Raw genomic sequence first — 27,258 nt, forward strand, 5'->3', positions numbered from 1 at the left:
TGGATCACAAGGTCAGGAGTTTCAGACCAGCCTGGCCAATATGGTGAAACCCCATCTCTACTAAAAATATAAAAATTAGCCAAGCGTGGTAGCACATGCCTGTAATCCCAGCTACTCAGGAGGCTGAGGCAGAAGAATCACTTGAACCCAGGAGGCAGAGGTTGCAGTGAGCAGAGATTGCACCACTGCATTCCAGCCTGGGCAACAGAGCGAGACTCTGTCTCAGAAGGCAAAAAAAAAAAAAAAACCAAAAACCTCCAAGCATAATGCGTTCCTTTTTGGTGTTTCAGACCTGGGGATTATAATGAACCATTTTTAGTCCGCCTTCCTAAAATTGTGTGTACATGCCTGAGTGGCATTGTTCTCTTGGCTTGTATAAATTGACTGAAAGAATACAGTTGCTTTCTCTTATGAGTCCTAATAGTACTTACTAAGCAAAACTTCCTTGGTGATTGGAATCAATTCTGGAGCTCTCTACCTTTTGGAAGGAAATAAAGTTTACTAGGTCACCAATGCAAATAAAAATTTTTCAGTGTACTGTTTTTAGCTAAAAATAAGAATTCCAGCAGATATCTGGATATCTGAAGCTCTACTTTTCAACCATCTTGCTCTGGCTTGATTTGGTCATCTGTAATCTGACTTTGAGTTTTACTAAAACCCAAATTTAAAGAAATCTTATATTTTATACTAACAGGTGTGTATAAAAGGTTAGCATTTTTTTTTTTAAATCTTTTTTGTAGAGATGGGGTCTTGCTATGTTGCCCAGGCTGGTCTTCAACTCCTGGCCTCAAGTGAGCCTCCTGCCTTGGCCTCCCAAAGTGTTGGGATTACAGGCATGAGCAATATCAGCAGTTCTGAGACATAATTCTTTTACCTGAATCCATTAATGCTAAACTTCCGCCACATGCAGATGCCATAGAAGATGACCCTATAGAAAAAAAAAATACCTGCTTTATATTATACTGATTTTTTTAAATGTAGCAAAGTATTACTAGTGGTTATTTCCTTATAAATATTCAATTACAATACAAATATTCAATAGTCTCTTTTTTTTAAAAGCACCTAAGGCAAGTTCTTTTAAGCTATAAACTATGGGGCTGCATGATCCAATATGGTAGCCATTAGCATAAGTGGTGACTTAAAGTTTAATCAATTAAAATAAATTTAATTCTTCAACTAGATAGCACAGAGAAAGAGGATTTCTATCATCATAAAAAGTTTTATTTTATTATTATTTTTTGAGATGGAGTCTCAGCTTGTCACCACACCCAGCTAATTTTTTGTATTTTTAGTAGAGACAGGGTTTCACCATGTTAGACCCTCAGAACCTTGTGATCCGCCCGCCTCGGCCTCCCACAGTGCTGGGATTACAGGTGTGAGCCACCACACCCAGCCCATCACATAAAGTTCTATTGCACAGTATTGCTACAGATATTCTAATAGACTTCCTAGGGCATATCTTTTTTCTTGCTTATCAGAAGTAGTTAAAGATATAGGGCTTTGGCTCTCTCACTCACATAAGCCCATTAGTTTAGTCACACCCAGTAGAGAACCACAAAGTCTTTAGTTTAAATTCTGAGTTTACTTTGGTATTTTTCTCTCAAAATCTGTGACTATCTGATTTATGTCTGTTACACCTTTAAGAACTCCATGACCTTTCTGCCTTTAATGACTGCACCGTACCTTGACCCATGGACGAATTTTTTATTTAAATGTGACCTCTTGCCTAGACTCCCTCTGTGATGTCCACTTATTATTCATGTGGATATGTGACAGGTATCCCCTGCCTAATGATCACTCTATTTTGGCCCTTCTCCTCTCTGATAACCTTGTTCTGTGGTTTGTTTGTAAAAATAAAGAAACAAGCCAAACTGGATCTACTGTAACAGATAAAGAAAAGCATTTGTTTTATATTGCTTTCAAAACAACTCATTAGCTAAGAACAGAGATTAAGACAAGTATATGATTAACTCAATACATTCTTCTCTTGCAATATACTTGGGTTCTGTAGTAATAAAGAAAATGTAACACTACATTTGAAAACTTAATAATAGAATAGGGAATATGGTCTTTTCTACTATGAAAGAAGTATTTCAATACTGTACCATTTGACTCTAGGACTTCAGATGTAACTCTTATGGTGAAAGGAAAATCTTTGGGAATAACAGGATACAAAGCTTTCTCAGCAAGAGCACCTAAATTAGAATAGAAAACAGTAAGTAAAAAAATGTATTAAGTCTCTGTAAGAATACTGTATAAGTTTACAGATCTGTACTTACCATGCCCAAGTTCTCTTCTATTTAAACCAGTGACTTTGCCAATTTCATTAGTTGCATAAGGAGGAAACTTAAAAAAAACACACACACATATACAATTGACATAGAAAGATGTCCAAGTTATATTACCAAAATAATAGAACTTACAGAACAGTAGAATCTCATTTTTGTTTTTTAAAAAAGTACATTCATAAATATACAGAAAATGTACGATATAAATTTAACATACATACCAAATTGCTAAAAGTAGCTATTACAAGTATGTAAATGGATTAGGATGTGGGAACTGGAGGGGTATGGAGATTTACACCATAAACTTCCATTACATTTAAATTATTAACAATAACAAAATGTTATATTTTTGTAATAAGAAAAAATATGTACATATTTAAAAAGTACACATTGAAGAATCAGATTTTTTTCCCCATAGCAAAGCCCACATTTATTTCACTAAATTGAAATTTAATTTACACTGATACTTTTTAGAGTTATCTCTCTCCACTACCTTTTTCAGATATGAAACAAAATACATGAATGGGAAAGTTGCATATTTTGAAGTATTTCTCAAGCAAAACGTAATGACAAAAATGTATGGAGGAAACAGCTCTTTTCTGTAAGAGTTTTATTTTAGACAGTGGTTGCAAACTGTTTTATTTGATGTATATGTTATCTTGAAGAAATATGAATTAGTTGTGATCATTTGACAATAGGAAGACTTCCAATAAAAATCTGTAGTTTCAGGTCGGGTGCAGTGGCTCATGCCTGTAATTCCAGCACTTTGGGAGGCCAAGGCAGGCAGCTCACTTGAGCTCAGGAGTTTGGGGCTAGCCTGGCCAACATGGTGAGACCCTCTATCTACTAAAAATACAAAAATTAGCCGGGCGTGGTGGCACATGCCTGTAATCCCAGTTACTCAGGAGGCTGAGGCACGAGAATTGCTTGAACCCAGGAGGTGGAGGTTGCAGGGAGCTGACACTGCGCCACTGCCCTCCAGCCTGTGCAACAGAGACTCCGTTTAAATTAAAAAAAAAAAAAAAATTTCCCCAAATATCTATAATTCCAGTTTAACAATAATTTTTTTTCTTTTTTTTTTTTTTGAGACGGAGTTCTGCTCTTGTTGCCCAGGCTGGTGTGCAACGGTGCGATCTCAGCTCACTGCAACCTCTGCTTCTGGGTTCAAGCGATTCTCCTGCCTCAGTCTCCCAAGTAGCTGGGATTATAGGCATGCACCACCATGCCCGGCTAATTTTTTATTTCTAGTACAGACCGGGTTTCACCATGTTGGTCAGGCTGGTTTTGAACTCCTGACCTCAGGTGATCCGCCCGCCTCGGCGTCCCAAAGTGCTGGGATTATAGGCGTGAGCCACTGCTCTTAAAAGCAGTGGATGGAGCAGTAATCTGATTAAACCTCTGGATCTAGCAGTCAATTTGCAGGAAATAGAGAGGGCAGAGGAACACGCTGAATTGCACCACGAGTGAGCAATCAGCAACCCCCAATGTGGGAGACTTTAAGTCAAATGGTTATGGGGCTTCAACAGATAGACTGTAAGAAAAGAATGTAATGGAGGAGAAATGTATAGATTTAAAAAGACTTAAAGAAATATCAGGCCAGGCATGGTGGCTTACGTCTATAATCCCAGCTGAGGCAGGCAGACTGCTTGAGCCCAGGAGTTTGAGACCAGCCTGGGCAACAAGGCAAAACCCCATTTTGTAAAAAATCTAAAAATTAGCGGGTTGTGTGGTGGTGCCTATAGTCCAGCTACTTAGGGGGCTGCGGCAGGAGGATCACTTAAGGCCGGGAGATGGAGGTTGCAGTGAGCCAAGATGGTGCCACTGTACTCCAGCCTGGGTGACACAGTGAGACTCCATCTCAAACAAACTAAAACAGAAAAGGAAATACCAAACGTTTTAAAGAAAAAAAACAAGACTAAACTATAGTATCTAGAAATGGAGCCAGGAAATCCAAGATGATTACTATAAAACTTGAGTAGTTACCTACTTTTAGGAGACGAAGGGTATTGAGATTGGGATGAAAAACATGGAGGGGCTTTTGAGGTGGCTGGAAATGTTAAATTTCCTGACTTGGATGGTGGTTACAAGGGTATTTGCCTTATAAAAACTTATTAAGCCATCCTTTGTTTCATACAGTTTTCAGCACCTATGCTTTATTTTATAATAAAGAGATTTAAAAAAATAAACTATGGCAATAATGGCCCATATCCTTCTCCAGCTCCCTCCCCAACCCCCTTACCCAATAATCAGCTAGACCTCCATTTTGCACAGCTGCCCTTTTAAGACTGCCACATGCTCTCCAGCTCATGACAAAAAACCTGCTTTACTCAATTACAATTCCTCTCTGGCTTCTGTAGCACCAGGGTATATCCAGAACAGGATATTTATAAGGGATTCAAGACCTGTATCAATCTCGATGTTTATGGATATTCTGTAGCATATACTTTCTACGAAAAATGTTCTCTATTGATTACAGCAGAATCAGCAAAAGTGAAATGCTGGGATTATGGGCAGCCAACAAGGGTTACACAAAAGCGAAATGACTTGCTACTTTACATAAGTCTCTCATGTTGTATTCCTTTTATTTTTATTATCTGAGACAGGGTCTCACTCTGTTGCCCAGGCTGAAGTGGAGCGGGTTGATAATGGCTCGCTGCATTCTCAACCTCTTGGGCTCAAACAATCCTCCCATCTCAGCCTCCCGGGTAGCTGGGACTATAGGCAGATGCCACCATGCTTGGCTAATTTTTAGATTTTTTTGTAGAGACAGGATCTCACTATGTTGCCCAAGCTGGTCTTGAATTTCTGGGCTCAGCAATCCTCCCTCCTCAGCCTCCCAAAGTGCTGGGATTACAGGTATGAGCTACCATGCCCTGCTCTCCATGTATATTCTTCAAATAATAAAATTAAAAGTACTTTATATTAGGTCTAGTCCCTTAGGATTTGTTGTGAATAAAGTCAATCACAAACTCAATTATCTAGAATCATCTCATATAAAGTAACTTAATATTAAATGTCTCATCTTTCACTACCAATCAACTGAGTATAAATATGAACATTTCAATGAGCAAATAAGGTGATTTGTCACTTGAGGTATTTAAAAAACTCTACTTTTGTTTGACACACATGTATACAGGCATGACTTTTTTTTTTTTTTTTTACCTACAACGATATTGTCTGCTATACTTTCTTTAGATTTTATGCATGACTTAATGACTTAGAACAGGAAGTTGTTGATTAGAAAAGTACTATTTATCTCTCTAAAGTACTTATGTCTTATCTCTCTAAAGTAGTACTTTAGAGACTTTAGTACTTTAGTAGAGAGTGCTAAAGTACTCTCTAAAAATACTACATCTCTATTTATCATTCTACACAAAGCTTGCCATGCCTTCTATAAGCAATAAAACAGTAGCCCCAAACTGACCTTAATAGATATATGATAAAACTAGAAAAGTAAAATATTATTGGTAAAACCCAGGTAGTGGATATATGGATAGTCACTGTAAAGTTCTTTCAACTTTACTGTATCCTGGAAGTTTTTAAAAATAAAATGTTCCAGCCTGAGCAACATGACAAAACCCCATCTCTAGAAAAAAATAGAAAAATTAGCCAATTGTGGTTGCACAAGCCTGTAATCCCAGCTACTTGGGATGCTGAGGCGGGAGGATGTCTTGAGCCTGGGAGGGAGAGGTTGCAGTGAGCTGAGACTGCACCATTCCACTCCAGCCTGGGCAACAGAGTGAGACCTTGTCTCATAAAAATTAATAAAATAAAATTTTGGGGAAAAAAATTCACCTTACCTCATAGTGCAGCATGAAATTTTTATCTTTTATCCCACTACAAATAAAAGGCATAATATTAAAAACATCATAGGGAAAAAACATATTTATTTCAAAACACAACTAAAACAGATTTAAGGGGATTTTACAAAACAACTAGGTGTTAATGAAAAATCAGACTGAAACTGAAAACCAAAGAATTAATTAGAAGGATGATTGTGACGTGATATTTTCTTCTGGGGCTCATGAATGAATTGTACAGATTTAGGAAACCAATTTTGCCTTAAATATAAGTCCTTAAATATCCAGATTTGAATACTAAGGCAAGACAATAGATGTATTTTTAAGCATTAATAACTACTGAGAGAATCCTAAATGCTATACTCACCTTAGTTAATATCTCAGAGCTACAATGCTTCTCCCAGTCAATATGTGAAATGAAGAAAAAGTCCTGGGATGGGGCAGAATCTGCATGATCATAAACTGTAGCTTTGGAGAAAGAAATCTAAAAACCAAACTCCTTCAGAGGACTAAAGGAATCACAGATTTTGGGAGCTAGAGAGGATTATAGCAGGTCATTGGCCCAGTTCATTTTATAAGAAATAGAAATCTGAGTGACCATGTGTGCCCCTTTATTTACACAGGTTATAGACCTAAGACTGGAATATATGGAGGTACCCTGACCAAGCCCAGTGTTCTGCATTCCACCTTCACACACACAGCTGCACTGTCGATCCTATCAGATACATGGAAAACAAGTACAGCGGCTATCCTGAAGATACTGGGAATTATCCCCATCAGTTGGGCAGCAGGCAAAGGGAGGCCAGGCCGTGTGGTCTTCTGAGACCCTTAACCAGGAACAGGAAGTAGCCCTACTATGCACTGAGGAAAATAAAGAACTGGCTATTAGTGTCAAGACTCTATGCAATAATGCTGGTGAGGACTGCAATACAGATTTTTTTTTTTTTGAGACAAGAGTCTTGCTCTGTCGCCCAGGCTGGAGTGCAGTGGCACGATCTCAGCTCACTGCAAGCTCCGCTTCCCGGGTTCATGCCATTCTCCTGCCTCAGCCTCCTGAGTAGCTGGGACTACAGGTGCCCACCATCACGCCCGGTTAATTTTTGCATTTTTAGTAGAGATGGGGTTTCACCGTGTTAGCCAGGATAGTCTCGATCTCCTGACCTCGTGATCCGCCCGTCTCAGCCTCCCAAAGTGCTGGGATTACAGGCGTGAGCCACCTCACCCAGCCTACAATACAGATTCTTATCAAAATCTATCAGCATGATTTTACTGTTGACTTTTTAGGGGTAGAGGAGGACAGCCAAGTATTTCTGAACACAAAATCACAACGGGATTCAACAAGGCTTTTCATTAACAAGGTTTTTCATTAACAGCCTCCAGATCATTTTCAGCAATGGGGGCTTTCGTGTATTTATTTGCTCTCTTGTTTCGAATAGAAAAACCAATCCATTCAAGATTACCAAGGAAGTCTGTCCTAAGAAATCATTCTAGAGACAGAGAACGAACTAAATGTACTCACATTAAAGAATTAAATGCTTTACTAACATTTGTTCCAAATCAGTAATTTAGAAGACAATCTAGCACACACACAAAATCCTTTGAAATCATGATGATGTAATCAGAAAAATGAATTACAAAAACACGGTTAACAAAGTAACAATAATTAATAATATACCACATAAGCTTTAATTATATACTAGGATATCATAAAACATAACAAACATCGTAAAAACATAACTTACTTTATAGCTGTTATAACTTGATCTGACTTAATACTGGATTCTAATGAATCAAATGTAACGGTACAAAGCACCTAAAAAAGAAAAAGAATTCCTCAGGCTTTAATATACTAACCACAAAGATGAAAACTAAAAATATTTGAAGAATCCAACTCACTCTTAAAAAAATGGGATAAGTACATCCTACACAAAGCTTGCCATGCTACTAAGTGCAGTATACACTTATTTGTTCTACAAATATTCATACTATGTGTAAACCTCAATAATCCAAAGTTCTAACATTGCACAGACTACATATGTAAAGCACTGCACTAGGAGTGCTGGGGAAAGAAGGCATGAAAAGAAAGCAATATTTTTAAGAACTATGTATGAGAGTACGCTAAGGAAGCCTCAATACAGGTTCAGCCAATACGACTGCCTGCTTAAAATTTAAAAAAAAATCAGGCCAGGCGTGGTGGCCCACACCTGTAACCCCAGCACTTTGGGAGGCTGAGGCGGGCGGATCACGAGGTCAGGAGTTCGAGATCAGCCTGGCCAATATGGTGAAACCCTGTCTCTACTAAAAATACAAAAATTAGCTGCGCATGGTGGCATGTGTCTGTAGCCCTAGCTACTTGGGAGGCTGAGGCAGAAGAATAGCTTGAACCCGAGAGGCGGAGCTTGCAGTGAGCCGAGATTGCACCACTGTACTCCAGCCTGGGCAACAGAGCAAGTCTCCATCTCAGAAAAAGAAAAAAAAAAAATTTAAGAAAATCAGTCTTCTTTGTAGAGACATAACATAATCCAGAGACTCTACAATGTATCATTCACAACATCCAGAAAACAACCTACAAGGAAACAGGGCCCATTCTCAAGAAATAAGAACAGGAATGGAGGCTGATTCTGAGTAGATGAAGATGGTGGATTAGCAGACAAAAGATTTCTTTTTTTTTTTTTTTTTTGAGACACAGTCTTGCTCTGTTGCCCAGGCTGGAGTGCAGGGGCACGATCTTGCTCACTGCAACCTCCGCCTCCTGGATTCAGACAATTCTCCTACCTCAGCCTCCTAAGTAGCTGGGACTACAGGTGTGTGCCACCACACCCGGTTAATTTTTTGTATTTTTAGTAGAGATGGGGTTTCACTGTGTTAGCCAGGATGATCTCAATCTCCTGACCTCATGATCCACTGGCCTTGGCCTCCCAAAGTGCTGGGATTACAGGTGTGAGCCACCACGCCCGGCGACAAAAGATTTTTAACAGCTATTATAACTATACTCAAAGGACATAAAAAAAAAAAAAGTGGAAATTCTACAATTGAAAACTTTAATATCTCATAATGGAAAGGAGATAGCAAGAGTCAGTAAGCATGAAGATGAATGAACCGAAATTGTCTAATTTGCAGAAGAGAGGAAAGAGAATATAGTTGCAGTGACCTGTGGGACCGTATCAAAAGGATACGTGCAGCTGCAATTCCAGAAGGCAAGAAGAGAGAAAATGAGCCAGGAAAAAATATTTGAAGAAATAATCGATGAAAATTCTCAAGTTTGGTGAAAGACATGAATGTACAGATTTAGGCTCAGGACACTTTTAGCAGGATAAATTCAAAGGAAATCATACCTTTCAATCATAATGCTGAAAACCAAAGATAAGGAGCAAATCTTGAAAGCACCCACATGAAAACAATAATAATATATAAGGAAGAATGATTTGAATGTATCTTTTTCATCAGAAAAACATGGAGAACAAAAACCACTGAAACATATTTAGGTGCTAAAAGAAAAAAAGGCTCACCCCAGAATTCTATACCCAGCAAAAAGATTCTTTGTACACAGAGGCAAAATAAAGACATTTCAGAAAAACAAAAGATAAGAATTTGTTAATAGAAAACTCATATGATGGGCTGGGCGCGGTGGCTCACACCTGTAATCCCCAGCACTTTGGGAGGCCGAGGCGGGCGGGTCACGAGGTCAGGAGATCGAGACCATCCTGGCTAACACGGTGAAACCCAGTCTCTACTAAAAATACAAAAAAATTAGCCGGGCATGTTGGTGGCCAGCTGTAGTCCCAGCTACTCGGGAGACTGAGGCAGAAAAATGGCGTGAACCCAGAAGGCAGAGCTTGCTGTGAGCCAAGATTGCGCCACAGATCACCCTACTGCACTCCAGCCTGGGCAACAGAGCGAGACTCCATCTCAAAAAAAGAAAACTCACAGGATGATATTAAAGGAAGTCTTGTCAGAATGAAGGGAAATGATACTGGATCCACACTTGGATCTTCAGAAAGGAATAAAAAGCACCAGAAATGGTAAATATGTGGGCCAATATAAAAGCCTGTCTTTTTCTTATTACTTCTTTAAAAGACATGATTGTAGGAAAGTTGTAACACCGCCTTGTGGGGGTTTATGACACATACAGATGTAACTCATAAGACAACTGCAATATAAAGGATAGAAGAGGTGGGAAATGCACCTAAATGGTTTCAAAGTTTCTTCATTTTATATTAAGTGGTACAAAATTAAAATTAATTCTAAAAAGACTGTGAGGGCCTGGCATGGTGGCTCACGCCTGTAATACCAGCACTTTGGGAGGCCAAGGCAGGAGGACTGGACTGCTGGAGCCCAGGAATTCAAGACTAGCCTGGGCAATATGGCGAAACCCTGTCTCTACAAAAATTTTTAAAAATAAATAAATAAAAAGACCTGTAAGAAGTTATGAATGTATGCTGTAATTTCTACAGTAATCACTGGAAAATAATTCAGAGGTACAGCTAAAAAATAAATAGGCAAATTAAAATAAAATTCTAAAAAAATATTTAATTCATTCAAAAAGAAGGCTGAATGAAAGTAAAAAATAGAGAAACAAAAAACAGAAGGGCAAAAGAAAAATAATAAAATGACAGTAAATTCAATCACATCAATGTTTAAATTCAACATGAATGGACTAAGTACTACAGCTACAAAGCCAGAGATTGTCACAATGGATAACAAAAGTATGCAGAACATCTTAATAAAGGCATTTTAAAAACTTGACTAAAGAGCATAAAACAAAACCTGAATCAAAGGTGACACACACTATATTCACTGTAAAGACTCTAACTTAAATTGTAAAAGTATCATTCTTCTCTCAGATTAATATAAAAATTTAGTGCAATTATAATTGTAAATCCTAAAAGGAAATTTTGAGAACTTGATATAATACTAAAATTCAAACAAAGGAACAAATGTACCTAAAGTTTAAGATAATTTTGAGGGGATTAAACAAACAGGGAAGATGACTTGCTTCTCAGATATTAAAATATATCCCTAAATCATAATAATTAAAATAGTTTGACAGTGGCCCAGAAAATTCACGTAACAATGAAAAAGGATATAGCTTAACAATGTGTTTATAAACTCTGACTATCATAAGGTAACATCTCAAGTCATTCAGAAAAATAAAGTATTAGTAAATAATGTAAAATTGGCTCACTATGGAGGTTTTCATTTTATACAACATGTAGGAATAAACTCAAAGATCGACTAATGGTCTAAATTTGACAGCTAAAACTAGAAAGCTAATAGAAAAAGTAGGTGAGTAACTTTGTGACTTTAAGGTACAGAAGAATTTATATCAGAACTAAAGATTTCAGGTTTACTCTAAACATAGTAGACTACCGCAGGCAAAGTTAAAAGGCAATCAATAAAAGAGACATATATATATAAAGTTTGTTACCAAAAAGAATTAATATTTAAAACACTTAAGAAATTACTGCAGGCCAGGCGCGGTGGCTCACGCCTGTAATCCCAGCACTTTGGGAGGCCGAGGCGGGCGGATCACAAGGTCAGGAGATCGAGACCACAGTGAAACCCCGTCTCTACTAAAAATACAAAAAATTAGCCGGGCGCGGTGGCGCGCACCTGTAGTCCTAGCTACTCAGGAGGCTGAGGCAGGAGAATGGCGTGAACCCGGGAGGCGGAGCTTGCAGTGAGCCGAGATCGCGCCACTGCACTTCAGCCTGGGCGACAGAGCGAGACTCTGTCTCAAAAAAAAAAAAAAAAGAGAAATTACTGCAAAATAGCAGGTAAAATACAGTAAACCATATTAAAAAAAGAAAAACTGGCCAAAGGATATGGACAGAAAATTCATAAAAGGGCAAAGCTGAAGCAGGGTCACCACACTGCACAACTCTAGGGGACAATATCCATGTGAAAATAGTGCCCTGGAGGTGTGCAGTTCTCCAGGGCATGGTTTGTGCAGTGACCATGTTGACTGGCTGTCATATAAATAATGCTCAGCCTCACTAGTAATCAGGAAAATACAAATTAAAGCAAAAAGATACTACTTGGTACCTATCAGATTGATAGAATTAAAGAAACAATTAATGTGGGAAAGAAGTATAAAGCATAATATGGTACATAGAACAATGAATACAGAGGTAGGTAAATATTAATAAACGAACAGAAGGAGAACCAGAAGGCTACCTGTTAAATACAAGAGTGGGTGCCTATGTAAAGAATAAAGAATAGAAAAAGAATAGAACTGTACAGGCTACATGGAGAAAACAATGTGGGCCTTGAATAGGTCAACAATGACAATATGCCATAAACTGGAGTCTGAGTTACTCAATTTTGTATACCCAATATTAAAAGAAAGATATAACAGAAATATCAGATAATTCTAGAAAATGCAAACTAATTTATAGTGACAAAAGCAGATCAGTAGTCTCTTGAGGAGGTGGGGGGCAGGAAGAAGGAATTCCAAAAAGGCATGAGGAAACTCTTGGGGGTAACTGATATGTTCATTACCTTTTTCATTTTTAAATTTTTTAAGAGATAGGGTCTTGCTCGGTAGTCCAGGCTGGAGTGCAATGGCACAACCACAGCTCACTGCAACCTCGAACTCCTGGCCTCAAGCAATCCTCCCTCCTGGGCCTCCCAAAGTGCTGGAATTATAAGCATGAGCTACCATGCCTGGCCCGTTCATTATCTTAACTGATTTCTCAGTTGTATACATGTGAAAAGTTACCAAAACACACATTTTAAACAACATAGTTTATTGAATAGCAATTATACATCAAATAAACTGTTAAGATTACATAAAAAACACACGAGAGGCCAAGCGTGGTGGTTCATGCCTGTAATCCCAGAACACTGGGAGGTTGTGGTAGGAGGATTGCTTGAGGCCAAGAGTTTGAGACCAGCTTGGGCAACAGAGTAAGACCTTGTCTCTACAAAAAAAAAAAGTTTTAATTAACCAGGCATGGTGGCACACGGCTGTAGTCCCAGCTACTAGGGAAGCTGAGGTGGGAGGATCACCTGAGTCCAGGAGTTTGAGGTTTCAATGAGCTATGATTGTGCCACTGCACTGGAGCCTGAGTGACAAAGCAAGAACCTGTCTCAAACTAAACAAACACACAAGAACTGCCAGATATTAATTTAAATAAATAATATATACCATATGACAAAACCTACAGCATCTACTAATGTACTTCTATTAGATCTAATTAAACATTCTTAATTCAGCAAATAATTAGAGCTTTTTACATAAATTACCTGTGTTTGTCCTCTTTGAAATAATGCTGATCCATGAAGGGTTTTAAACGTATCTACCTCACAACTTATATTCCTAAGTGAAGTCAAATCCCGACCATCACACCTATAGTGATACAGGAAATAAATACATGAAGTCATACTGGAAATCAGATAAATCACACGTGTTTATTTCTGCCAGGAAATTCTCAGTCTCAGTTGCGTATCATAATCCCCTGTGGAACTTTAAAAAATAATAGATACTTGAGCACTATCCTGAATATCACTGAATCAGAACATCTGAAGTTGAACCTATATTACTGTGTTGTTAAAAAGCTCTACAGGTAGGCCAGGTGCGGTGGCTCACGCCTGTAAACCCAGCACTCTGGGAGGCCGAGGCAGGCAGATCACGAGGTCAGGAGATTGAGACCATCCTGGCTAACACGGTGAAACCCCGTCTCTACTAAAAATACAAAAAAGTAGCTGGGCGTGGTGGTGGGTACCTGTAGTCCCAGCTACTTGGGAGGCTGAGCGGGGAGAATGGCGTGAACCCGGGAGGTGGAGCTTGCACTGGGCCGAGATTGCCCCACCACACTCAGCCTGGGCGACAGAGCGAGACTCTGTCTCAAAAAAAAAAAAAAAGTGCTCTACAGGGAATCCTGAAGTGCAGTCAGGGCTGGCAAGCACTGCTTTACACACAAGGCCCAAGACAGATGGTCACATATCTATGTATCTTCTTTCTTCAACAGGTGTCCATTTATATAGCAAATATTATAATTCTTTACTGTTCACTTGAAAAAAAAACAAACTTTCTTTGATCAAGTTTCTATTTTCAAGGCAACTTGCAGAGACAGTGCATACTTAAATTTCAACAAAAAAGGGTATGTTTACCTTTTGTATTCATTCAAAATAATACTTCTAAAAACTTCCTTTGCAACAACATTGAAGGATTCTATTATTTCATATGGATCGGCCTCCGGAAATTTTTCTATAGAAAAAAGACAAACCAAGACAAAGTTTTTTACTTTTTAGGAGATAGGATTTCTCTAAAGGTCATAGCATAAAATCAACTAACTACAGGAATCAACCAAGGGAGATGACTCTGAACATGCAGTCCTCAGGCAAACAAAGTAGATAAATGTTCTCAAGCAACTGTGACATATCAAGTACCAAGTACCACAATGGTGTTGTTATTGAGAACTTAATTTTCTTTCTTTTTTTTTTTTTTTGGAGACAAAGTCTCGCTCTGTTGCCCAGGTTGGAGTGCAATGGCGCAATCTTGGCTCACTGCAACCTCTGTCTCCTGGGTTCAAGCAATTCTCCTGCCTTAGCCTCCTGAGTAGCTGGAACTACAGGCGTGTGCCACCATATCCGGCTAATTTTTTGTATTTTAGTGGAGACGGGGTATTACCATGTTGCCCAGGCTGCTCTTGTAACTCCTGAAGTCAGGCAATCTGCCTGCCTCAGCCTCCCTAAGTGCTAGGATTACAGGCGTGAGCTACTGCGCCCGGCCCATCAGTTCCCTTTTCTATTATGTTACCAGAAGAATCCAGCCAACCTTTATGGAAAGGTCTGACAGTCTTTTTTTGTTTTTTTTTTTTGAAACGGAGTTTCGCTCTTGTTGCCCATGCTAAAGTGCAATGGCATGATCTCAGCTCACCGCAACCTTCGCCTCCTGGGTTCAAGCAATTCTCCTGCCTCAGCCTCCCTAGTAGCTGGGATTACAGGCATGTGCCAACACACCCAGCTAATTTTTGTATTTTTAGTAGAGACTGGGTTTCTCCATGTTGGTCAGGCTGGCCTTCAGGCTAGGCTCAAACTCCTGACCTCAGATGATCCGCCTGCCTTGGCCTCCCAAAGTGCTGGGATTACAGGCGTGAGCCACCGCGCCTGGCCTAACTGACAGTTTTAAGAGTAGTCACCCTCACTCTTTTGCCTTTAATCTAAATCTGCAAATTGGGGAACAATTTAAAAAATATATTATAAATCCCTACAGACTGTTTTCTATCTAATATTTGTCAAATGCTTTCATGAGCCAGGCACTTTATTGGTTTTTTAATACTTTTAACTTTCATAATAACTTATGAAATAAATTTTATTATTCCCATTCTACAGAAGAAAAAACTGAAGCTTAAAGGGGTGGAGTGCTGTGTAAGAGATAACCAGAGTTTAAAAAAAAAAAACATAAATAAAAAATAAAGAGGTGGAGTAAACTGCCTGAGACCACACAGATAGTAACTGATACAGCTGTGACCTGAATACAGATCTGTCAGCCTCAAAGGTTTATGGTTTTATTTTATTTTATTTTTAGCTTAGGGTTTAGATGTTAAGCTACTCTACCCTATCAATTAATTTATGCCAAGTTTTAAGTACTGTTCTCTCATGTGTATGGTTTATTAAATATAACTTCAAAGTAACCAAAACATAAGAAATGATCACAGAAAGATATATTAGTATCGTATCTTCCTCAGATAAGAATAATTTTTAATATTAGACTTTAATATCTTTTCTGCTTTAACTGAGTTGTACTTAGAAAAGAGAACAATCACTACCAAAACATTTAAAATATCCTATCAACCCAGAGGGTCGTGAAGCTATTCTACTATGTATAATACAAACAAAAAGTCATTTTTCTTTTAAAATGAGACAATATTTGCTATAAAATTTCTTTCTTAACAACTAGGATGAAATGTACTGAGAAAGGACTAAACTTATTCAATGACAATTACAATTAATGGCCTTAATATCAATGCCAACAGCATTTTTTTTTTTTTTTGAGATGGAGTCTTGCTCTATTGCCCAGGCTGGAGTACAGTGGTGATCTCAGCTCACTACAACTTCTACCTAACAGGTTCAAGTGATTCTCATGCCTCAGCCTCCCGAGTAGCTGGGATTACAGGCGCCTGCCACCATGCCTGCCTAATTTTTGTATTTTTGGTAGAGATGGGGTTTCACCATATTGGCCAGGCTGGTCTTGAACTCCTGACCTCAAGTGATCCACCTGCTTTGGCCTCCCAAAGTGCTGGGATTACAAGCATGAGCCACCACACCTGGCCAGTTTTTTATCTTAAAATAAATATTCATGTGAAAGTATACTTGTCTATTAGAAAAATTAACAAAAACTATGTCATACTTCATTTATATTCAATTTGTGTTAGGTTGATATTATGCAGTAAGATCCTTTGCTTAATAATTTCTGGAGAGCTAAATTACCTAAGTTCTGTATCCTATGATTCCACTAGGTATTAAGAATAAGAATAGCATCAGTTAACATTTATTGAACACTTACTGTGTGCCAGGCACAGATGTAAATGATTCACTCATTTAATCCCCATAAACCAGGTATTATTAACACTGCAATTTCACAGATCAAGAACTCAATAATTTTAAAGAATATATTTGTGTTTTCAAATGACAAAATACCAGGTTACATTTCTTGTATGATAAGAATTTGATTCAGAAAAGATCAGGAACATTCACATTCAACATTTACTAGGTACCTACTCTGCATCAAATGTAGTGCTAGCCACATTTATAGAAGTTAATTTAGCAGTAACCCTGTGACCTATCATTATTGCAAGTTTACTGAAAATAAAGCTGAGAAGCAATGAGAGTAACATTTATTTGAGATCTTCAACCAAAGTTTTTTAAAAAGTCTATTATTTCTTTCAACACTTTTAAAATTAAAAAATACATAGTAATAGCGGTTCTGTGCAAAGGGGACTTTCTCTTTCCCTGAAACAGCTCGGGGAGGCTTTGGAGAAGAGGTGGCATTTGAACCTTGAGTTAGAAGAAGACCACCTGCTATGAGAGAGCATTCCAGGTCTAGGGAACAGCAGCTGTAAAGTTCAAAGTCCTTTGAACTCTTCTTTTCCTACGGATGTGATGCCTTTCCTCTTTGATCTTTAATCCCAAGAAGCAAGAGTCAGGCCATGCCTTATTAAAGCTGCCCTCAGCAAAAAAACAAAATAAAATAAAATGAAATTTACCTTTTAGTTGTTCCTCTGTATCTAATCTTATTTTGTTAATAGCTTCATCTCTGGAAACCTAAAAGAAAGTTGAGGTTCAGTTATTACATATACATGACATTTAACATTTCTATTTTCTAATTATTATACAATGAACACATTGTGAATTACTCAGATTTATCTAACTATAATATTCTTTAAAACACTGGAATTGGTTATTGATTTATGACAAATATTACCTGTTAATTCATTCAAATACATTTGTGCACTCCCCTAAAACTTATACTAAAAAGAAAAGAACTTTGGGTGGCCAAAGTGGGCAGATCACTTGAGGCCAGGAGTTCGAGACCAGCCTGGCCAACATGGTGAAACCTCGTCTCTACTAAAAATACAGAAGATAGCTGGGTGTGGTGGCGTGCACCTGCAATCCCAGCTACTTGGGAGGCTGAGGCAGAAGAATCGCTGGAAGGCGAAAGTTGCAGTGAGCTGAGATCACACCACTGCACTCCAGCCTGGGAGATAGAGAGAGACTGTCTCAAAAACAAAACAAAACAAAAGAATGGAGAAACAATTAGGCTTTTGTTAGCTTTTTGTTTAGAGATTTTTAATAAAAATAGGACTAACATTCATAAAATTACATGAGTTATGACAAAAATGTATTCCTAGGGCAATTATAGAAGACACAACTCGGGTATACCTACTTTTTCATGTTCGTAATCTGTAAAAACTGCATAGAGTCTCTCCATAGCGAGTCTATTTAAGCACAAAATAAATGTTAGCATAATAATATTTGGAAACATGAGGCAGTTTCTATTATAAACAAAACTGAAATATTTAATAATCAGCTAAAACTTTAATAAATACTTCAGAAAGAATTAAAAATTTATATTGCTATTTATCATTGCTAATCTGTTTACTATTTACGGCACAGAACCCAAATTTCTTTCTCTCACCCTCTCAGGGGAAACCACATGTGGTATCCTGTTCTCTTCTTTTTAATTGTTCAATTAATTTCACCTTTCACATACTCTTTTTAACCTCTTCCTTTCTTCATTCTACCCATTTTGGCTCAATTATCACAGGAAACTCTTTTGCTAGGAAGAGTTAATTTAATTTCTGACTGATGGCTGTGCAACTGACATTAGGGAAAGTTTTAACCTTTTCAATTTTTTCAAACAAAATAATTTTTCAGTGATTCATTTACATTTACTGAGTGTCTGCCTAATGTTCTAAGCACTGGGCATGTAACAGTGATTACATCTGATTTCTCTTTGAGAATTCCAACAGCTTCCTTAGATATTCAAGTATCTTATTTATTTTCTTTTTCCCAGACATGGAGAGATGTGGTGATCACCTGAATCTTGACCAATAAACACCCTCTTTCATTTGAGATTCAAAGTTAGGCCTTACAAGTGTGATGTGGGCTTATCCTTTTTAAGGGAGTAAACAGATATTTATGAGAATGACTCTTAAAACAGAAAAGTGCTATTTACGAAGTAATGGATGGGCAGTGCTTCCATGGGAAGTTTCTCTCCCACGAGGAAATTAAATCTGATGACAATTTCATATTTTCATTTGCACAGATGTTCTTACTTATGAGTATGTTTCACAATCTCTGGCAAAGGGGTAAATAACTTCTGAGGCGTCCTCTTGGTAACACCAATTTCTTTTACCAACTGCTGAATGCCCTGAATTATTTGCTGGGTATATTTCACTCCCACTTTGATAGCATGGCAAAAGTCCTGCTGTAAAATGTTCTCTGCAGAGGCTTCCAACATGACTATTTAAAGGAAAAAGAAAAAAAAGAATGACTGCCATCAAAGTTCTTAGTAATATAACAGTTTCAAATACCATGACATGACATAAATATTGTGGATCAATTTTACTTCTTAGTGATAGATCCACCTTGATTTCTTTCCTCAGAATCAACATACTTCCAAAATGTAAGCAGCAGTAAATGAATAAAGACACCTTGATATTCGTATTTAGGTTTATATTCTCCTTAAGTTTAAGGAGGGATTTCCCATAAAAAATGAAACAGAAGAAAAAAAATAAATTATGTATATATTTAAAAAATAAGATATTGAGCTATAAGTCACATAAGATAAAAATTAAATCTTTTAAAGTATACAAGTGCTTTTGTTTCTAATACTTTTTTTTTTTTTTTTGGAAACGGAGTCTTGCTCTGTCGCCCAGGATGGAGTGCAGTGGCGTGATCTCGGCTCACTGCCAGCTCTGCCTCCCGGATTCATGCCATTCTCCTGCCTCAGCCTCCCGAGTAGCTGGGACTACAGGCGCCCGTGACCACGCCCAGCTAATTTTTTGTATTTTTAGTTAGAGATGGGGTTTCACCATGTTAGCCAGGATGGTCTCGATCTCCTGCCCTTGTGAACCACCCGCCTCGGCCTCCCAAAGTGCTGGGATTACAGGCGTGAGCCACCGCACCTGGCAATACATATTTTAAATAAAATGTAAAAATACGCAACACAATAGGAATCTAATAAATATTTCCTGTTTAATAATTAATTGTCACATCGTCTAATTCTTGCACAGATGGGGAAATCTTTGCAGTGATCCTGTTTCAAGTAAGCCAACTAAAGGACTGTAATGACCATCATAAACAGATAGCTTTTATAACAATTAAACTCCTGTGTAATGCAGGTAGAAGTTAGGCTTCTAAAATCTACTACTCAGTTTCAGTTTTGCATTCCAGGAGGCTGACTAGCCTCCTGCCTACTTGTGTGTCAGTTCTGGTGTCTCTCAACTTGTACAAAGTCAAAGATCAGGCAAATGCATAGTTATCAACATATTTTATATATTTAACCACATCCTGTTGTCATTAAGATTTATTATCTAACTCATTACTTCTAAGGTTTCTAGGTTCAATTTATAATAGAATGAATGCCTCCACCCTCTCAATGTGCTTTATATGTTGGAATTCCATCAGCCAACGGAAGTAGACTCATGAAAGGAGCTAATATTTGTGTTATCAGAATCATGGAAGAATAGGAGAAAGAGGTCAGGGCTAAAAAAGTACTAGAAAAAATAATTGCTGAAAACTCCCCAAATTTGACAGACACAAACCTACAGATTCAAAGTAAACTCTCAACTGGGTAATCCTCAAAAAAGCCAAGCCAAGAAACATCATAATCAGACTTCTGAAAAAAAAAGACGAAAACTTGAAACCAGCCAGAGAAAAATGACACCTTACCTCTAGGGGAAAAGCAATTCAAATAATAGCAGATTTACCATCAGAAACCATGCAGGCCAAAAGGAAGTGGCACGGTATTTTTCAGGTGCTGAAAGAAAAGAACTGTCAACCCAGAATCCTACACCCAGTGAAAATACTAAGGAAGGAAGGGAAAGTCAAGACTCTCAAATAAAGGAGAAATAAAAAAATTTGTTGCCAAACAGAAATGAAAAAATAAGAGAAGAAATCGTGGACTGTTAGAAAGGAAAGAAAATCAGTATGCAAACTAAGAATAAACATAGAGGTTGGGCATGGTGGCTCACACCTGTAATCCCAGCACTTTGGGAGGCTAAGGTGGGCAGATCACCTTAGGTCAGGAGCTCGAGACCAGCATGGCCAACATAGTGAAACTCTTTCTGTACTAAAAATACAAAAAAAATTAGCCAGGCGTGGTGGTGGGTGCCTGTAATCCCAGATACTCAGGAGGCTGAGGCATGAGAATCGTTTGAACACAGGAGGTACAGGTTGCAGTGAGCCGAGATCACACCACTGCACTCTAGCCTGGGCGACAGAACAAGGCTCCATCTCAAAATAAATAAATAAATAAATAAGAGAGAAAAAGAGTAAATACAGAGCAATAAGTTTTTCTTTCCCTCTTAAGTTTTCTAAATTATGTTGACATTTGAAGTAAAAGCAAAAATTTTTAACGCTGCCTGACATGGTTCTAACCGTAGAAGAAAATGAAAACAATTGCATTCCAAATGGGAGAGGGTAAAGGGAAATAAGGTTTCCATATTTTGCACCAGGCCTGAAGAAATTTCCTATGATAACATGATACTAAGATGGCTATATTCTTTTTCTCATCTGTATTTCCAGGATATCCTCTCACTTTGACAGAATTAAACAGGAGATTTTTAAAAATTCATTTAATGGGTATAAATTATATCTCAATAAATTGCTTTTAAAAATAAAATATGTGGCCAGGTATGATGGCTCACGCCTATTGTCCCAGTACTTTGGGAGGCCAAGGTGGGAGGATTATTTGAGGCCAGGAGTCTGTGATCAGGCTTAGCAACACAGCAAAGTCCTGTCCTAAAAAAATAACAACTAGAAGATAAAAAACTCAGCTGTGGTGGTGTGCCTGTAATCCTAGCTATTTTTCTAGAGGCTGAGGCAGGATGATCGCTTGAGCCCAGCAGTTTGAGGGTACAGTGACCCATGATTATGCCACTATACTCATACTCTAGTCTGGACAACAGAGTTGAGAATAGTTGAGAATCAGATTAAAAAATATATATGTATATGGCTAGACATGGGGCTCATGCTTGTAATTCCAGTGCCAAGACAGGAGGATTACTTGAGGCCAGAAGAATAGCCTGGGCAATATAGTGAGATGCTATATCCAATAAAAATAATGATAAAATTTAAAAAAAAAGAATATGACAAAGAAAAATGGGGCTGGGCACGGTGGCTCACGCTTGTAATCCCAGCACTTTGGGAGGCCGAGACAGGCGGATCACGAGGTCAGGAGATCGAGACCATCCTGGCTAACATGGTGAAATCCCGTCTCTCCTAAAAAATACAAAAAACTAGCCGGGCGAGGTGGCGGGCGCCTGTAGTCCCAGCTACTCGGGAGGCTGAGGTAGGAGAATGGTGTAAACCCGGGAGGCAGAGCTTGCAGTGAGCCGAGATCACGCCACTGCACTTCAGCCTGGGCAACAGAGCGAGACTCTGTCTCAAAAAAAAAAAAAAAAAAAAGAAAAGAAAAATGGATACCTCCCCTCAAAATATATTTTGTTTTCACTCATTAAACTTTAATGCAATTCCTTTTAAAAAATATTTTATAAGAAAATTCCTTTAGCCAGGTGTGGTGACATGTGCCTGGATTCCCAGCTACTCAGGAGGCTGAGGACAGAGGATCGTTTGAACCCAAGAGTTTGAGGCTGTAGTGACACATGATCACACCATTGCATTACAGCTTGGAGACAGAGTGAGACTCTGTCTAAAAAAAAAAAAAAAAGAAAGAAAGGAAGGAAGGAAGGAAGGAAGGAAGGAAGGAAGAACACTCCTTACAGTTGAGTCTATAGAGCTGTGCTGTCCAATAGGGTAACTACTAGCCACATATGCCTATTTGCATTTAAATGATTTAAAATTAGACAAAATTAAAATTTTGGTTCCTCAGTTACTCTAGCCACATCTGAAGTGCTAAGTAGCCACATGATCAGATATAAAACATTCCCTTCACTGCAGAGAGTTCTACTGGACAACACTGCCACGGATGCTAAAAATTTAAACATAAAAGCTTGTCAAAATGATTGCTATAGGCCTGGCATGGTAGCTCACGCCTGTAATTCCAGTACTTTGGGAGGCCAAGGCAGGTGGATCACCTGAGGTCAGGAGTTTGAGACCAGCCTGGCCAACAGGTGAAACCCTATCTCTACTAAAAATAAAAAATTAGCCAGATGTGGTGGCACGCGCCTGTAGTCTCAGCTACTTGTGAGGCCAAGGCAAGAGAATCACTTGAACCCGGAGGTGGAGGTTGCAGTGAGCCGAGATCGCACCACTGCACTCCAGCCTGGGCGACAGAGTAAGACTCCATCTCAACTAAAAACAAAACGAAAACAAAGATTGCTATAAACTGTCAACCATTTTAGCAGTTGAAGATGCAGTTTTGAGATTAGCTGAAGCTATAAATTCTAGACACAAAATCTTTTCTAAAAACATGTTATTGGTATACTTTTTCCTGACTTATATCTTCTCACACACAGAAATATTAGTGATATTAAATATACCAGTTGAAAACAAGCATCTAAATGGCACTGTTCAGAATGTTGGTGTTGAAGTAAACAAGCATCTAAATGGCACTGTTCAGAATGTTGGTGTTGACAGCATAAGATTATACTCTACCGCCGGGCGCGGTGGCTCAAGCCTGTAATCCCAGCACTTTGGGAGGCCGAGACGGGCGGATCACGAGGTCAGGAGATCGAGACCATCCTGGCGAACACGGTGAAACCCCGTCTCTACTAAAAAATACAAAAAACTAGCCGGGCGCGGTGGCGGGCGCTTGTAGTCCCAGCTACTCGGGAAGGCTGAGGCAGGAGAATGGCGTAAACCCGGGAGGCGGAGCTTGCAGTGAGCTGAGATCCGGCCACTGCACTCCAGCCTGGGCTACAGAGCAAGACTCCGTCTCAAAAAAAAAAAAAAAAAAAAAAAAAGATTATACTCTAAAGATCTGGATGACTGCCCAGGCGTGGTGGCTCAAGCCTGCAATCCCAGCACTTTGGGAGGCCAAGGTGGGTAGATCACCTGAGGTCAGGAGTTCAAGACCAGCCTGACAAACATGGGGAAACCCTGTCTCTACTAAAAATACAAAAATTGACCAGGTGTGGTGGTGCATGCCTGTAATCCCAGCTACTCAGCAGGCTGGGTCAAAAGAATCACTTGAACCTGGGAGGCGGAGGTTGCACTGAGCCGAGATCGTGCCACTGCACTCCAGCCTGGGCAACAGAGAAAGACTTGGTTTCCAAAAAAAAAAAAAAAAAAGATTTGGACGACTAAATATTTTAATAACGAAACAGTAGCAATTACTTCTTTGTATTTTTGTATCACAAAAGTTCCATGATGGTGGTATTTCACTTGGACCCGATGTTAACTTTAACAGGTAAACAAGGGGTTAAAATGCCATATTTGATGCATCTTTATGAATGCAGAGAGCTGGTTAAATAGCTGCATGGAAATAGTGATACAAAAGTCATAAACTGGAGGCTGGTAATTCCTAAAAAACCATCTCCTTACAGGTTGGTTCTGAATTACTCTCAGTCTCCCTCTACCCAAGACTACTCTCTGAAATTTATGCAGTCTCTAGAGTCTCATTCTTCCCTCCTGAGAGCAACAGGTGAGAAGAGCCAGCTGGAAGTCTGCCTATGGGGTTTCTATGGCATGCCATATGTGCAGCAAAGATTCCTTGGTTCTGCTGGGTGCAGTGGCTCATGCCTGTAATCCTAGCACTTTTGGAGGCCGAAGCAGATGGATCGCTTAAGGCCAGAAATTCAAGACCAGCCTAGCCAACATGGCAAAATCCCGTTTCTACTAAAAATACAAAAATTAGCTGGGCGTGGCGGCGCATGCCTATAATCCCAGCTACTTGGGAGACTGGGCAGGAGAATCAATTGAACTTGGGAGGCAGAGGTTGCAGTGAGCTGAGACTGCACTGCTGCACTCCTCTACCCTGGGAGACAGAGCGAGACTCGGTCTCAAAAAAAAAAAAAATTGTGAATTAGTCCATTCCTCTAATGTCTACTTACAATTAGAAGAGTTCAAACTCTAAGGTAGATAGCGGCTATATGACCAATTAGCAACAGGTTTATTTCCGTGTCTTAATGATAATAGCAAGTATTAACTGTATGCTTATTAGGTACCAGTAACATGCTGGGCACTTTGCAAACCTTGACTCCTATCTTCATAACCACCCTGTAAAGTAACCAGACTAGTTTACTAATAGAGAATAAACGAACACTGTAACTTTCAGCAAAAAATTCAGATGCAGATGAACAGGAAACCAATACTTTGCTCAAGGCTCCGAGATGCTCAAACATGAAGTAGACATCATCTATTATTCATAGCTTCCTTATTCTTTGGAATATCCTCTCTACATTTTGACAGTTACCCACAGTACGAATCCCACCTTCCGGAGGCAGAATACAAAAATCATTTCCTTGCCTTCCTTGCAGTCGAGGGTATAGTCATGTGCCACAGTTCTGCTCAATGAGATGTAAGTAGAAACTGCTGTGTGGGGATTTCTGGGAAAGCTGCTTAAAACGCAGGTTGACTCACTCAACTGCCACACACCTTTTTGCTATTCCCTTCTTTTTTCTTCCTCCTGCCTATAAGTCAGATACGTTGGCCAGAGCTCTTCATGCCAGTTCATAAGCATGAAGATGAGGCCACATCTTGAGGATAACAGAGGAGAAAGCTAAAAGGAATCTAGATTTCTTAAGATGTCATGGAACCACTATCACTGTCTTAGATTTACCACCTCTGAATTTCTTTTACCTGAGAGAAATATAACGTTTCCATCCTGTTTAAGTCTTATTTTGTTCGACAACACAACCCCCAACTAATACATGGGGATTTTTCTTACTTATAGAACCTAGTTTTAACTTTATCACTGGCTAACATACCAGAAGCAGAAGCTGGAAATGAGATGCTTCACATATTACTTGTACAAAAAAGCAGTAATAGTTGAATAGTTCATTTCATCAAAATGTTCCCACATCAGAAGACCCTATGTCAAAAAGTCCCACACATCAAATATCACATAGTAGAATAAACCAACAATAAAAGCCCTTAAATAATTTGTCCAAGATCACACGATTATAGTGGCAGAGACAGGTTTCAAATCCAGGTCATTCTGACTGCTAAAGTCCATTTTCCTTCCACAGAACAAGGACTTGATTTTCATTCATGCAAGTATGGCATTTCTGTTACAAGGAAGATGTGAAAATGGCCCATGGTCAATGCATTTCTTCTATTTTATTACTCGTTTTCCACCTAGTAGAAATGGGTCACTTCTCAAGACGATACCAAGCAGACTTAGAAATAGCTAAATTATAATATTTAAACTAATATAATGGTTACTACCAGACTTAGAACTTCTATTTTTAAACTAAGTTATTTAGACTAATAACTTATTAGTCTAAACATAATTACTGAAATTGACTGGGCGCAGTGGCTCAAGCCTATAATCCCAGCACTTTGGGAGGCCAAGACGGGCGGATCACGAGGTCAGGAGATCGAGACCATCCTGGCTAATACGGTGAAACCCCATCTCTACTAAAAAAAATACAAAAAACTAGCCAGGCGAGGTGGCGGGCGCCTGTAGTCCCAGCTACTCGGGAGGCTGAGGCAGGAGAATGGCGTAAACCCAGGAGGCGGAGCTTGCAGTGAGCTGAGATCTGTCCACTGCACTCCAGCCTGGGCGACAGAGCGAGACTCCGTCTCAAAAAAAAATAAATAAAAATAGAAATTATTCTTAGACAAAATATTAGTCTAAAAATAATTACTGAAATGGTCTTGGTAAATACTTTTGTATATTTTAAATAAAATTGAGTAAAATCCTGTAATTTTAGGTATCATTTGATATGAAGCAAGAGCACTACAAAAATAGGACAGAGATAAAACATAACCAAAATTTTTATGGCTACCGACAAAACATACACACAAAGAGTTTAAATTTAGTTTAAGAAGAAAGAACTTGTAAGTAAAATCCAGAACAAATGAGGTATTTAAACAACTTACCAATCTGACTTTTAGGTGCTCCAGCAACCACTAAATTTAAAGTACTGGAAGACATTTCTTTTCTTGTTGGGTTAACAACATATTCTCCATCAATCATTCCTATTCGTACTGCCCCTAAAATGTATTAGAACATTGGCAACTGTTTAATGGAAATTCCCAGTTTTCAAGACATTATTCCAGTGATGGCTTCAACCCCATCTTTGATTGTGACCACAGAATAAAATCCATGTTTCTAACACGGTATTTAAGACCCACAGAACATCCTACCCCACCCTACCTTCTGGCCTCATGGACTACTCTGAATTGGTCAAATATACCACTTCTTCCACACCTCTGGGATTATGCTTATGTTTGGCCCCTGGTCTAGAGAGGATTCTCCCTAAGGCAAATGCTTAACACCAGACCCTACTAAGGTTCAGCTTACACAATGACTACTCTGAGGAGCCCTCCTTGACAACCTGACCACACAAAATCAAACCTGCTCTTCTCTA

The 27,258-nt window shown here is 38.8% G+C and overlaps 1 protein-coding gene across 1 annotated transcript in view; it reads right to left on the reverse strand.

Moving 5' to 3' along the window:
* The window catches only part of PNPT1 (polyribonucleotide nucleotidyltransferase 1), a 58,002-nt gene that overhangs the window by 17,180 nt on the left and 13,564 nt on the right, over positions 1 to 27,258 (reverse strand). Inside the window, exons 8-18 of the mRNA XM_025354757.1 lie at positions 26,768 to 26,881; positions 18,874 to 19,060; positions 17,982 to 18,033; positions 17,302 to 17,359; positions 14,204 to 14,300; positions 13,337 to 13,439; positions 7,831 to 7,901; positions 6,089 to 6,125; positions 2,280 to 2,346; positions 2,106 to 2,195; positions 875 to 928 (exon numbers count right to left, since the gene is read on the reverse strand). Coding sequence (XP_025210542.1) covers positions 875 to 928; positions 2,106 to 2,195; positions 2,280 to 2,346; positions 6,089 to 6,125; positions 7,831 to 7,901; positions 13,337 to 13,439; positions 14,204 to 14,300; positions 17,302 to 17,359; positions 17,982 to 18,033; positions 18,874 to 19,060; positions 26,768 to 26,881 — 930 coding nt within the window. The remainder of the gene's footprint in view (positions 1 to 874; positions 929 to 2,105; positions 2,196 to 2,279; positions 2,347 to 6,088; positions 6,126 to 7,830; positions 7,902 to 13,336; positions 13,440 to 14,203; positions 14,301 to 17,301; positions 17,360 to 17,981; positions 18,034 to 18,873; positions 19,061 to 26,767; positions 26,882 to 27,258) is intronic.

This window comes from Theropithecus gelada, chromosome 13 (genome assembly GCF_003255815.1).
Source record: "Theropithecus gelada isolate Dixy chromosome 13, Tgel_1.0, whole genome shotgun sequence".
In the NCBI taxonomy this organism is placed as follows: domain Eukaryota; kingdom Metazoa; phylum Chordata; class Mammalia; order Primates; family Cercopithecidae; genus Theropithecus; species Theropithecus gelada.